The 15,072-nt window shown below is 40.1% G+C and overlaps 1 protein-coding gene across 1 annotated transcript in view; it reads left to right on the top strand.

The window, feature by feature from the left end:
* Positions 1–15,072, top strand: part of LOC308104980 (uncharacterized protein) — a 66,292-nt gene that overhangs the window by 38,006 nt on the left and 13,214 nt on the right. The window contains exons 19-25 of the mRNA XM_080455615.1: positions 10,429–10,576; positions 10,698–10,771; positions 11,392–11,515; positions 11,782–11,924; positions 12,032–12,175; positions 12,291–12,503; positions 12,594–12,727. Coding sequence (XP_080311741.1) covers positions 10,429–10,576; positions 10,698–10,771; positions 11,392–11,515; positions 11,782–11,924; positions 12,032–12,175; positions 12,291–12,503; positions 12,594–12,727 — 980 coding nt within the window. The remainder of the gene's footprint in view (positions 1–10,428; positions 10,577–10,697; positions 10,772–11,391; positions 11,516–11,781; positions 11,925–12,031; positions 12,176–12,290; positions 12,504–12,593; positions 12,728–15,072) is intronic.

Raw genomic sequence — 15,072 nt, 5'->3', positions numbered from 1 at the left:
CAGCAAGGCTGCTTTCTGGGTCCAGATTTATGCAAGTAGACTAAGCAGTCACACCTTGCCTGAGTCAAACAGATTGGACTCATCAAGGCAAATGCAGATTGGACTCATTAAGGCAAATGTAACCAAATGGACCCTACGGGTTCATTTGGTTACATTTGTGCACTAAAAGGTTATGGGGGGGTTCTTGAAAATAAAAGTTAGAGAACCACTGTCAAAATCAAACAATAATAAATGTCAAAGTAAGAACATTACAATGTCATGTAAAAAAAAAACATTGCCACGGACAAGGCCAAGTCTTGCCACAGATACATTTGTCCATATATGGACACATTGATGACCCATAGCCTGAATTACATTGTTACTTTATACCACCTTACATTTATGTCATAGTATGGTACATAAATATGTTAACCCCCCCAAGATACAGTATGTCACAAAGTTATTTCTGTTTCCATTAGGACAGATTGAAAATAACTTAATGCTTTATGCTTGACATTTAACCATTTGAACCCCAACATCCCTATTATGGGGGAAGACAAAAATAGCCGATCTACAAGCTCACATTCCAACGTGAGGCATTGTGAGCTTTATGATCTGCCATTGTTGGCTAAATAATTTGGTGTGGATATAAAAAAAACCTCTGCAGTCTGGTGCACCCTTAACTCAGAGAGATCACAGCAGAACCATTGAAAAACTTGATTGAATCTGTTAAAAAATACCACGTGTTTCTTCACATACAAGCATTATTCCATAAAATGTTTGCATCAGCCTGGCTTGTCATGAAAACAATGAGCAACACCTTCCACTCATTAGCCTACAACGAATGCAAGCATACATGCATGTGGAATGCAATGCACAGACTCTCAAAGTATAAATTGCATTTTAATGACAGGCAAGCGTCTGATTGTAATACAAATATACTTACTTTGGATGTTGTACGCTTCTTTGTTCCACTGACTTAAACTTCTGTGTCCTCACTCCCCACTGCTTGCTACCTGCTGACACTCTGTGAGAGTGTGAGTGAGATGGGGACTGGGACGCAGGTGATTTTGATGAGTGGCTGATTGCAAGGCAAAATGGTGTGTTAAAGACACAGGGCATGTTTAAAAGTTGAACCGAAAATGAAGTCATTGTGTATTTTCCTTAATTCCACTAGAAATGGACCACCAGGATGAAAAAATACTTTAAAAATATTTATATCACTGTAAATTAGCAAATGTTACTTTGTGAATAATGAGTTCAATTTGTGGTATATATTGTGGTAAGAGGAGTGCTAGTATTATCTGTTTTCATATATGTTCTTGCATGGACAGTTTGATTTCCTAATAATTTGTTTGAAACAAAATATATTTAGTTTTTCTGCTAAAGAGCTGTAAATGGGGTGACCTCTGTTACTGAACAAACACTGTAGCAGCAGTGATTGCAATAAGATTGTAGAGCGATTTAACAGTTAATTTGGGAAAACATATCACTTACTGTACATCACCTTAAATTCAATTTACTCACAATAATATTTACTCTAATATGGAGTTAGAATTATTTTATTTGCACTATTGTTGACAATATAATGGTGTTTGGTTCCAGAACATTGGCATTTACCTTGAGAACAGCTCTCTTCTGTGTCTGTATTAACATTCAGGGTGTTGAATCCTGAAAAGGTGTAGGCCTTTAGGGTGGCAAAAAAACAGCTCCATAGGCCACCTCTGTTTGGCACTTCTTTAGCAACCATCTGGCCTATTGTATCTATACCTAGGTCTTGGTCATATAATGTCATCACACCCTTCTGTTTGCCCCATTGTGTCATTGTGCATCATACTCAGAAGAACAGCAGCTTATTTCATGTACCTGAATCATGACACTACATACATTAGATCTGTGAGTCAGAAAAATTTATATGCAAGAGTTACAGTTGATAAGAATCAAAGTGTCTGTGAATTCCCACATCCATTATATAAATCTAGGATAGTGACACCAAAATTAAAATGTCTTAACCACTTATGTTGTTGAGCGGAGTCCCTCGAGAGTCAGGGCTCTATACTAGTGACTTGAAAATAGCCAATCTGTGATGCGTGTTTTCTGCGAAGGTTTTCCCCAGAATACGGATACTGAGATGTAAGTGGTTAAAATCAACTTTAAAATTCTAATAGCAAAAACAAGTTGCCTGACAAATACTTGGAATATGAAATGATAACTTTTCATTGCAAAGATACTTCAATAAATTCAACACTTGAGATTTACAACCTCACAACGCATTGTGCTGTGATGCATTGTAACCTTTAGACAGAAGAAACACATTGAGAACCTACAGTAGGCCATATCATTTTGGCATTGTGCTTAATAATGTAAGGCTTGCATGCAGCTGCTTGGCCATTGAAACCCATGCCATGAAGCTCCTGGTGTGCCGTTTTTGTGATTATGTTAATGCCGGAACCGAGGTGGTTTGGAACTCTGTAGTTATTGTTACCGAGTGTCTGTGTCTTTGATGCACTATGTGCCTCAGCACTTGGCACCCCAGCTCTGAGACTTTACCTGGTCTGCTCACCGTTCTGAAGTTCCTAACTTCCCCACTTTGTGTGTTATACCTTTTAGCTTATAGTTTTCAAGGCTGTCCTGCTTTTCATATATCTGCTGATAAAGTATTCAATTCAGGCAGGTTGAAAAGGAGAGAGAGAGAGAGTGAGAGAGAGAGAGAGAGAGTGTGTGTGTGTGTGTGTGTGTGTGTGCGCATGCGGTTAATGAGGACATTTCCCATGAATACTCACCACATTGTGAGGACCTTTGGGATTATGAGGACAGGGCCAGTGACCGGCTTCAAATGCTATCAATGCATTGAATGGGAGATTATCACATTTTATCAGACCATTGAATGGGCGAGTAGGCGACGAGTAGGCGATATACAGACCTACCCGCGATTTGTCAGATCATTCATTGGGCGTAATCAGGAGCTACTGACCTACTTGGAGGCGGAGCAGTCCCCACAACAAGATTTACGATTCTGTGCCTATCGGTACATAACTCCAACGGCGCTGAGTAGGCTCAGGCGAACGTCACACAGTTCAGGACGGCAACTCGTCGCTTTAGCTCCCTCGGTGGTCCTTCACAGGGTTCCAGTTTGCCTGAGACTGCGCGCCTCCGTCATGGTCCGAAACCAAAACCAAAACCGAAACTGAACTATTTAAGTCATCTCCGTTGGTAGGTCAGTATGTCTTGATAACACCCAATGAATGGTCTGATAAATCGCGGGTAGGTCAGTATGTCGCCTACTTCGCCCATGCAATGGTCTAATAAAAGGTGATAATGTCCCATTCAATGCATTGATAGCATCCGAATCAGGTGCACCAGTGTCCTCATAATTCATAAGACACTGTTTCTACTTCGCAATAATACCACTTACAGTTGATTGTGCAATATCTAGAAAGGAACACATGTCATGAACTGAGTTGTTGGAATGGTAGCATCCTATTACAGTACCATGATCAAATTCAATGAATTCTCTTTAACAACCTATTTTTTCATGTTTATAAAGGGACTGCATTGCTACCCTTGTGTTTTACAGAAAACTCTCCCAGCATATTTTCTTCATACCACACTCTGAGCTGAGTTAAGAGCACACTCTTAACTCACAAATAAAAGCAAAATGAGTTGTGTTCAGCACTGCAGCTGAATGGGTCAAGTGGGTATCGGTACCTGTGTGTTATACTTTTTAGCTTATAGTTTTCAAGGCTGTCCTGCTTTTCATATGTGCTGATAAAGTATTCAATTCAGGCAGGTTGAAAAGGAGAGAGAGAGAGAGAGAGAGAGAGAGAGAGAGAGAGAGAGAGAGAGAGAGAGAGAGAGAGAGAGAGAGAGAGAGAGAGAGAGAGAGTGTGTGTGTGTGTGTGTGTGCGCACGCGGTTTATGAGGACATTTCCCATGAATACTCACCACATTGTGAGGACCTTTGGGATTATGAGGACAGGGCCAGTATCCTCATAATTCATAAGTTGATGAGACTTAAATAAACACCTTTGTCCATATAGTGTGACTGTTACTCGATAGAACTCTATAGCCCCTCAGCAGAATTCAAAGTAACATTTGTACGGTACCGATACCCACTTGACTCATTCAGCTGCAGTGCTGAACACAACTCATTCTGCTTTTATTTGTGAGTTAAGAGTGTGCTCTTAACTCAGCTCAGAGTGTGGTCTAAATAAAATATGCTGGGACAGTTTTCTGTAAAATGATTAGGTAAAAATGGATGTGTATCCTCCTCAACCATTAGTCAGACAGACTGAGTCAAATGACATGCTTTCTTTTCTCCGGGTCAACATGACCTATTAGAATTGTCCTATAATTATGTGGGAACATACAGAATAATATAATACATTTTTAAAAAGGCGAACATTTAATTATTGCAGAATTGAATGCAAATGACAAAATGGAACATTGGGATCTACTGCTTGCCTGTTAGTATTTAGATAGTTTCTGAAGCCATTGGAGAGAGTGTGGAAGCCATATTGATATTTCATAATTAATGTGTATTGAGTAAAAATGGTAAAACCTAAATATTTGAAGAAGATAAATAATTGCTAAATTCATATGTTTAATTCATGGTATATGTATGTACAAGTATTGACATAAGAGGACTTTTGCTTTAAGAGAACTTCAGAGAGTACCTTTGTTAATTAAGGCCTTTGATAATTAAGGTTGAGTAAGGACAGGTGTGTATTGTGTCACTGTGACATTTTGATGATTAGACTCAGCTGCTGTCATCAGTGGGACTGAGAGTCAGTCAGTGCCAGTCAGTGGCAGACAGTTTGGAGTTTGGAAGCATACAGTTTTCTTACCGTCTTCATCTCACACAATTGTAACCTGTGGAATATTATTTTTTGTCTTTTGAGAAGTAAAACTTCAAGTACATTTTTACAACCGTTTGGAGTGAATTATTTTAAGACAATTTTTTGGGAAATACAAAAAGTGAGCAAACGAGTAAGCCACATGCTTCCAGTGGACAATTTAAACCTCTACAGAGAGTATTTGTATGTGTATCAGCTATGACAGTGACACAGTGTCACAAAGTGTCAGCGAATGCTTTTGAAAAATGCAGGTCTAAAGGCATGCAGTGTACAGTAGCTAAAAGTGCCTTGTGGCTAAAGTAACCTAGTCAGGACACAGAGAATAGTCCCTGAAGGCAATCAAGTTAGTGATTGGCAGTCCAAAGTCATGCCACAGTTAACTGTCCAAATACAGGTGAAGTTGTCACTCACTCATACAGTACACACACCCCTCAGTATGTATCTGTCTCTCAGGTGTATGTTTCATGAGAAAATGCTCTTAATTGAAAGGTGGGGGATGGATAATGTTAGCTGTGCTGAAGCAGCAAAACAAAGCAGGAGAAGGGGGAGGGGGCAGAGCTCTGGGCCATCAATTAAGCAGTGAGTTGAGGACAGAGTAGAATGTTCAAAAATAAAGCAAGGAAACACATTTATCAGCACCTAACACCTCACAGATCCGACAGCTATGCCCATATATGCCAGACCCTAAGGCAAGGGTGAAGTTGATCGGAAGAGAAGTTTGCAAGATACAGTACGTTTGCACAGTCTTAGGACATGGCGGTTCTGAAGAACCGTTGATCCAATCAAATTCATGGTCAAGACTATACTTCCTGAGGTTACTCTCAACAATACAAATGTAGTGTGAAGTCAACTGAATGAGCGGTTGTTGAGATATGCATGACCATTGGGAATGGGCCGGGACGGTTCTGGACAACCAACTTCAGGGTCAACTCTCCACTTCCTTGTGTCCTTACCAATATAGTCCATAGGCCAGACCCCAAATTGACCCCACAAGGCCATATGTCCCCAAAATAATAATGTTCAACGTTGCTCAAAATAACATGTTGTTTGACCGATTTGATAAAATGAAGAGAACAGCTTCATGATCTGTGTAATCCATGCATATAAAACTCTACAGCTTATCTATTATTTCATGTTAGTTAATGTAATGTTAGTGAAATAATTCTGCCTCTTGGAAAAGAGATTTTAATCTGAATGAGTATTTTGATCTATATTATGTGATTAGTTACATATCAAATTGGTTGCAACATATGTCATTTTTTAAGGTATTTGCTCAGTTTGTGAGTAGACTAGGTCTATGAACCAAGATCAGTAAGATGCAGATAGTGCAGGGATACTCAGACTATGTCTGTCAGAACAGCTCACAATCTGTAGAGTTCCACAGCTGCCCTTCCCCCAACACCTCAACGAGTTTCAATTAAAGAACAAAGACAGTGCTCCCAGTGCTCCCCTCCCCCCTGCACCTTGCTTGCTGCCAGCAAACTGCAGCCTGGAAGCACAATTGAGATTTCCTATCCAGGCAGTCAGTTGGGTTGGTTGTATGCAGTTTGAATTTTTGACTCTACAAACTTAACCATTTGGACACTTAACACTGAGGATTTGTAGAAAAAAACTGCTTTATGTGTATAACATTTGTAATGAGTCTAACACTGATGTTTAATGTTTTTTTTATTCATATATTTTTATAATAAAGGCCTGGGTTTTATTGTTTCTGTCTCTGCATATGAAAATTACACTACGCTACACTATAATAGAACATATCTTGCCTAGTTCATGGGAGAAAGTCTGTGCTAAAGTTAAAAAGGAGAAAATAGATGCTATTAAATAATTTGTAAATACACTTGATTGGTGTGGATTCTACATTAATTGTAATTTTACATTGCACTAGTATGCATTACCTTACAGTACAAGGTCTATTAGTTGAATAGGTTCAGTTGTCTGACAGTTACAAGTTTTATTTTTTAATCGTTCATGATGTATAAATCTGACAGAAGTGTTTACAAAGTTTTTCTTCAAACTTTGAAAAAATCTTTGTAAGGCCAAAGGCAACATCTGTATGTACGGTTGTTGTGTCCCTGTCAAGGTGGCGTTGTAGTGTCATTTTACCAGCTTCTCCTCCACGTCTTCGGTTGAACAATATTATTAGCTCAGCATAGACTTGTGGAGTTAGCTTTTTCACATGGACAGGATCCCACCAAATATGGCTATTATACAGAATCTCTGTGAGGTTGCAAGACTTCTGCTAATGGAGAGTGAGAGACGTCAAACTGACAGGTTTATTTGGGCAGATGTTATGTTGCAGATATTGTATGTCCTCTCTGAAAGGCAGAGTAGTTGGCTTGTTAATGTGCATGTGATTCAAGTGTGAAGAAGGAAAAGGAATCATTACTTGTATAGTTCATGGAGGGTTTTAATATAATTGTGTGGTAATTTTTAGGCAGATTTCTATTGTGTATTTATGTGTGGGGATAGTGGGGATGTAACCTGGGTCCTCCACTCGCGCCTTAGTGCTTCCTTTAAGCGAGGAGGTGAGGATTAGATGCGAGTCTAGAGGAATCGAACAGGTTAGACTGATAGCAACATTCAGTCACATATGAGGAAATGGCATATTTGGGACAGTCACCTGTGTATACACTTAAAGAACCAACCTTGGTCGTATGCTTTATTCAGGCCAAAACAGTCACTTTATTTGGTGCTTTATAGTCCCACAGGGAATGCTCCAACTTGTCTATAAGTGACATCACTGTCATATACCTGAATGCTAGTGAGGTCACTGGCCTACATGTTGTACTTACACAATTTCCATAAGAGAGAATCTTTCCCTCTCTTTCTCTCTCTCTGATTGATTGAATACTTTATCAGCACGTATGAAAAGCAGTACAGCTTTGAAAACAATAAGTTGAAAGTATAACACACAAAGTGGGTTAGTGGGGAGGTAACCTGGGGGATGGTATGTAATTAGCAGCCACCTGCCATCTTTGTGTCTGTATATCGCATCCTGGTGAAATCTCTTAGTGTGTTATCCCCTGTCACAGGTCAGTCATGCAGTCTGTAAACCACATTGATGAACAGCCGATTCAAAGAAAGACAGTTGTGTAGTGTGAACTGCTTAGCGATCTTATCTACCTGATGACTTTGAAAGTTGTACAGTGTGTACGAGCCATTAGCTTTGTTCAGACTGCATAAATTATATTTGCTGCATAAAACATATTTGGGCTGCAAGTCTGAACAGGGCCTCACTCACTCACTCACTCACTCACTCACTCACTCACTCACTCACTCTCAGGGACATTTTGTGATTGGTGAACTGACATCACAGGGGTGGAAGTGAATGAGGAGATGGCATATGGGTCAGTCACTAGCCAAATTCCATTACTCTAACTTCCATACTCACTCCACCCGAGTCTGGAGGAATCGAGCAGGTTAGACTGATAGCAACATTAAGTCACATATGAGGAAATTGCATATTTGGGACAGTCACTGTTCCAAACACTTAAATAACCAACCTTAGTAGTATGCTTTATTCAGGCCAAAAATAGTCACTTTATTTGGTGCTCTAGGTCCCACAGGGAATGCTCCAACACGTCTATAAGTGACATCACTGTCATATAGAATATAGAGAATTTTGCCTTTTCTTTGTCATACTGTGTAGAAGAATAATGCTGTTAACAGTATTAGGATTAAACCTAATTCTTGCAGGCTTTAACTTAATTAGCATATATACCCAAGGGTAAAATTTCCCCTAGGATGCCTACTCCTGTATAGCTGACCAAAATGTACATGGTGTCGTGGTCCCGATATGATATAATGTATATGGGAGCCGAGCTGATGAGCTCCGACAAACACGACTGTCCAGAGCGGCTATGAAAGGGTTTTGCCCAGAAATAATTTTACTTATCAACATCATAATTGGTAACTAGCAAACAGGGCTATTATGGTTCATAAATGTCCAACCTGTTCCTTTAAGATAACTGTTAATACCTCTAAAGTTGACAATAATGCCATTTAAGTGGCAAAATATGTAATACTATAAACAAATACCCGATCTACAAGCTCAGCACCTTGTGTTGTGAGGTGTGAGCTTGTAGATCAGTTAGACAGTGGTGGCACTGATATGCAGCATTTGTTGATGAAATGAAACAATACAAAACTGTTTTAATTGTATCATTTAAAAATATATTATGGTAATGCATTGATTTGATCAAGTTGAGTCAAAACATGATTGAATTGGGAACGAGTTATTGGGTTTGCCTTGACATCCAATTGTAATGGCAGTCAAATATGGATAAAAAGATAATGATATTTTGATTGTGGCAGTTAAGGTTTCCTGGTCAATTGTTATTTGTTAATACTATGTTGAAATCAGGTTACACATACACAATTGTGAATTATGAGGACAGAATTGTGAATTATGGGGACATTCGGCAGTCAGCCAATCAAAAGCCTCGAAAGATACACATGTGTGCATATTCATGAGGGGGTGCAATACCTTTTCCGGACACAGGGACACTATTGAGTCTGTCCTTATAAAACCTATTATGTATTATTAGGACATTGGCTGAAACTTAGAATTTGGGCATTTTAAAGGTATAGAAACACTTCTAGATTGTTTGAATTGTGAGGACACTGGCCCTGTCCTCATAATCCCAAATGTCCTCACAGTGTGGTGTGTATTCACGTGTAAAGACCTCATAAACCACAAAAACAAGTGCACACACACACACACACACACACACACACACACACACACACACACACACACACACAGACACAATGTCAATGTTCTCTCCCCATGACGGTGAAATAACACGGATTACAAGTCCGTAAATACACAATATTTTCGAGCTGCGTTCGCTTCCAGCGTTCGCGCGTCTTACTTGTGGTATAACTAAAACAAGGTATCACACAAGTAGGCAATAAGGGTTATAATATAAGTACTAAGTAGTAATAACTAATAAAGTATGAAGTATGTAAAGTGCAGAAAATGTGTGCAAAAAAAACCCCAGCACCATACTGTAGATAGGCATTGGCTTAGAGAGAATGGCATTAGCATACTGTATAATAGCAACACTGTGCTTTAGTGTCAAACACAGCAAAGAAGTATTCAATATATAAGGGGCCTCTGTGATTATTAATATGAATATGATGCTTATATGTGTTTATGGTATCTCCATAGCGATTTGCATTATCGGGTCCCCCAACAAAGTAGGTGACTGTGCACATAAATAGAAGTAGGACGCTTATTACTTAATCATTTTATACTGTATCTATGGTCTGGACACACTCAATACAAATTGCTTTGCATCAAATGCTTCTAGTTGTATCAAATATTGCCAGTGTATTGTAGATTTAGGATTAATATTGGTCATAGGACATGACTACAAAAACCTACATTAAGTGATGAACTGGAATTATTAATAGTAGCCTCACTACTCAGGATTCACTGTGATTACTATTTAGTTTCAGGACATGCTCAGTTTTTAATCTACAATATCAATGTTGAGATGAGCAAAGAATTATAAACCAATTACTTTATATTAACAGTAACATTGTCATTAAAAACATTGCAAACACTGTATCTTGGTATCCTTAGGTTGGAATTGCTTTTAATGATACTAATGCAAAATTAGAGTTGGACACCATTGCAACCGATCCGTCAAAAAACGTGTTTCGAGTGACCAACTTTCAAGCTCTTAATGGAATCAAGGAGGCTTTGCAGAACAGCATCGTTTCAATAGAAGGTACTTTATACTGTAGTTCCAACGTCCAAATTAAATCTGGTTTAGCAAGGAAATCTTTTTTATTTCCCCATTCATAATTGAGTAGTGAGATATTTCTTGTTGATTTATTTTGCCTTTACAGGATCTCAGACAAGCGCTGGCTCATTGAAACTGGAAATGGCTCAAGAGGGATTCAGTGCTGCTTATGTACCTGGGGTAATCAAAAACATTTGTTTAGTTGTTTCTACACACAGAACCCTATTCTTGGTCATAAGAATTGGTATGAGGGGTACAGCAGATGGACAAATAAAAAACATATCTGGAGGTGAATGGAAAGTTTTGAATGTTGTTAAACCTGAAATACACATGGACAAAACATAATCTTCGCCTCCCGGCCTGGCAGAGATAATTACATGCTGATGGATGGATGGATGGATGGATGGATGGATGGATGGATGGATGGATGGATGGATGGATGGGTGGGTGGGTGGGTAGGTAGGTAGGTAGGAAGGTAGGTACACTTAGGTAGGTAGGTAGGCAGGCAGACAGGCAGGCAGGCCTTTATTTATCCTGAGGGAAATTCACTGGATAATGGTTCTATTGTGCATTTTTTTCATTACCACCATACATACCACCTCAGGCTCCATTATGCAGCCTGTATTAGTAATTGCATGCTATTATTGTTACATTTTAGGATAGTTTTAACAAAGTATATTAGGCCCATTCCATTTTGAAGCCTGTAATATTACAATTCTGAAGGAGGTAAAGCACAACCTTAACAAATAATATGGAAGAAATTGTTCCATAAAAACATCATTTTATTGTACCTATACTAGGGAGGATTCCAGATGGCAGCTGTTGGTGCCTTCCAATGGAGAGGGAGCTATCAGGAAATATCAAAACGAGGCCAGAGGGCAAACTTCAAGGAGCTTACCAATATGGTTCCTGACAGCTATCTTGGTGAGAAAGTAAATTAACTTCTTATTACAAGTGTAGAAATGCCTGTATCTAAATAATGAAAGACTTTAATCAAATTACATAAGACTTTTACCCATTTGGACGTCATTGTTTAGTGACTGTAGTCCAATGTATTCTGACACACCACAGTTAGTTCTTCTTGGTAAGAAGGTCATGTGGTAATCAGCATTAGCAACACCTACATGCACCATAAGCATAATTAATTCTTTCAAAAATCAAGTACTTTACTCAGTGCTGTTTTCTCCTAGGTTACTCCATGGCAATTGCAAACACAAGAAGAAGTGGCATTCTCACCGTTGTAGGTGCTCCAAGATATAAACACATGGGGATGGTAATGGTGTTCTCCTCCAGCAAAACCCCCCAAAAGATTGACCCTTCAACAGATCCACAGGTTTGTGTTCCAAATATTATTCACAAAACATGAAGGAACATATATATATATATTTTGTAATAAATGTAATTCTGCCTCATTTGAATGATGATTTTTGGCTTTCTCAGTTTCAGATTGGGGCATATTTTGGGGCAGAGGTTTGTACCATGGATGTGGATCGTGATCAAATGGGATACACTGACATAATCCTCATATCTGCTCGACTGCTCCTTCATTCACGGAGAAAGATCGAGAGGGCAGGGTTTACGTCTGTAGCCTTACTCACGAGGTAAAGACTGTTTAAATGTTTTTCTGTCATCAAATGCATACTTGACATTAGGTATTCAAATTATAATTCTTATTCCTGTTTTTCTGTTTTCCCACCAGAGAGTTGATTGTCTATCCGATAGTCAAACAGTGTTGAAAGGTGTTGCAGGAGAAAGAGGAAGGTTTGGTTCCTCTCTTGCTCCACTGCCTGATCTCAACAGTGATGGATTCAATGATTTGGCTGTGGGAGCACCACTAGAGAATGATGGTCAAGGAAGCATCTATATTTTCCATGGTGATGGAAGACTAACAATCAATCCCATGTACTCACAGGTGTGTGAGAGTCAATGGATTCATGCAACGTTTTGTATTTTTTATAACTTGATCTCTTAAAACATTCTGTTACCTTTCTTCCTCATCTAGAGAATCCCTGGCTCTGATGTTCAGCCTGGACTGCGGTTCTTTGGTCTGTCTATTAGCCAGTCTTCTTTTGACCTCAGTGGAGACAGCCTGCCTGACTTGGCAGTGGGTTCAAAGGGTGCTGTCCTCCTACTCAGGTAAATATAAAGAATGGTGTAATTCTATCCCTGGTGTTATTCTGGTTTTCTATACCTCTACCTCAAGACATCAAACCCTTTACACCTATTGCTTGAGCCTGTTTCTAACACATCTGAAAACTTCTGCATACAGAAGGCACTAAAAAGGGCCTTTCATCCAACTTTTATTTTTACTTGATCTGAAAGGAAAACATGTGACACAATTTCATCATTAGTATCATCAGAATATGTTACCAGACTCCAACTCTAATAATATAATAAAATAAAACTAGAAAAAGTGCTACTCGGAGCACAGGTCTCCGCCAGATCAGGTACGTTATTGTGGCCTCCTGGTGGCGCTATAATAGGCCAATGTGAAAAGGGTGCCATTTATTATAGGTCTTTCACGGCAATCAGACACTGCATTCATGATTTGAGGCATTTTGAGCCCTGTCAGTAGGTCGGTATCTCACCAATCAATAGTCTGATTAAACGTGGGTAGGTGAGTATCTCACCTACTTAGACCAATCAATAGTCTGATTAAACGTGATAATGTCTCATTTAGTGCATTGACAGCATCCACAATGGGTGGCATTAAACTGTGGGTACACCAGGGCGTTTTAGGGGGCGGGAAACACATATGCAATCAGATATTTTTTTAATAAATAATAATCTTTAGGGGTCAACTGGAGTCTCTTTCAATGGAATGCACTGGAATGCAAAGCATAGACTAAAACAACACGGTTTGGTAGGACCACAGGACCAGGGCCAAGAGGAGGGCCAGTCTTTCTGCTGTCAATGAAAGAAGATGGTGAGCTGGGTAGCAAAGGTTCGATGAAATTGCTCCACCAGCATTGTGGGTGTACATGCTTGGCATCTTAGCATCTTGGCAACCAGTTTCTCTGCCATGGTACCAGTACTGAGGTCCAGAACCACGTATGTCTCTGGCCACTTGGTGAAATAGTCCTTCACTGCCATAATGTAGCAGTTTCCATAGTCCATGAAAGTAAACTGGCCCAGAATGTGTTCCAGGGTGGCGCACACCTGGTATTGTTGTGTGAGTGCTGGGTAGGGTCCAGACTTGTGGAGCTGTGTGTCCATAAGTGTGACTGCTGCACTAATCAGAAAAGTGCAACAGTCACACTTGTGGACACACAGCTCCATATCTTGTTGCCAGTTTGGGTAATAGAACCAGTCCTGGAAGACAGTCTCCCATTCTGTTTGTAATGACTAGAAGTTCGGGCCGCTGCGCGGCCCTCACATCTAGCGTGACGCGTCGTACACTTCGCATCGCAGATCCACCTTACAGCCAGCTCACAGTGTGAGCGAGAGTATTGTGTGAAAGTAGGGCAAAGTCGTTTACAATTTTCTGACATGGCAACACTGTGGTGAAAAGTAAGGCAAATTTGCTTATAATCAGAGGACATGGCAACGCTGAGTGTCCTGTGCTCCCCTCTTTCTCTGTCCCTGTGTGTCTGTCCCCCTGTCTGTCGAATAAGGTTCGGTCCCACATGGAATTGCCTAGCTGGGTTCCACCTAGGGCCCAGGTAGAAGCCACCTAAAGCCCACATGGGCATCCCAGTTGGGACCCACCTCAGTCCCACATAGACGTGGCCAGTTGGGGGCCCACCTAGGGCCCAGGTATAACCCACGTAAAGCCCACATGGGCAACCCAGTTGGGACCCACCTCGGTCCCACATATGATTGCCTAGGTGGGAGGAGGAGTAACAACCTAGCCCACCTAAGGGCCAGGTAGAACCCACGTATAGCCCACACGGGCAAGCCCAAGTGGGCCCATATAGTTCAGCCCACCTTGAAACCATACGGGAGCCACGTCAGCCCCACATAAATGGCCAAATATAGGGCCCACCTAGGGCCCAGGTCGAACCCACGTATAGCTCACATGGGCAACCCAGTTAGGACCCACATAGAATTGCCTAGGTGGGAGCCACCTAAGGGCCAGATAGAAAACACTTATATCCTTCATGGCAGTTGGGACCCGAGTGGATCCCGCTGACATTGTCGACATGGGGCCCATATGGTGGGCGGATTTTGAAACTTTTTTATTTTGTTTTTTGTGACTTTATTTTGGTTTTAGGGTTAGGGTTAGGTTAGGGTTAGGTTATTTAATTATTTTGGGGGAGCCAGCCCCCCAAACTCCTGAAATGCATAGACATTTATGAAATGTATATTAGAAAAGCCAGGCCCCCAAACCCCTAAAATACATAGAAATCTTTATATTATTGTCTGAACACTATTTATTTATTTATGTTTAAGTATTTATTTATGCATGTATGAATTATATTATTTATGTATTTATTAGCTGTTATAATAATCCATTATGAAGAATTCCGTTTTCCAGATGA

This window comes from Gymnoscopelus braueri (genome assembly GCF_963280865.1).
Source record: "Gymnoscopelus braueri genome assembly, chromosome: 17".
Classification (NCBI taxonomy): domain Eukaryota; kingdom Metazoa; phylum Chordata; class Actinopteri; order Myctophiformes; family Myctophidae; genus Gymnoscopelus; species Gymnoscopelus braueri.
The sequence above is the reverse complement of the archived record's forward strand: the minus strand, read 5'-3'. Positions and strand labels throughout refer to the sequence as shown.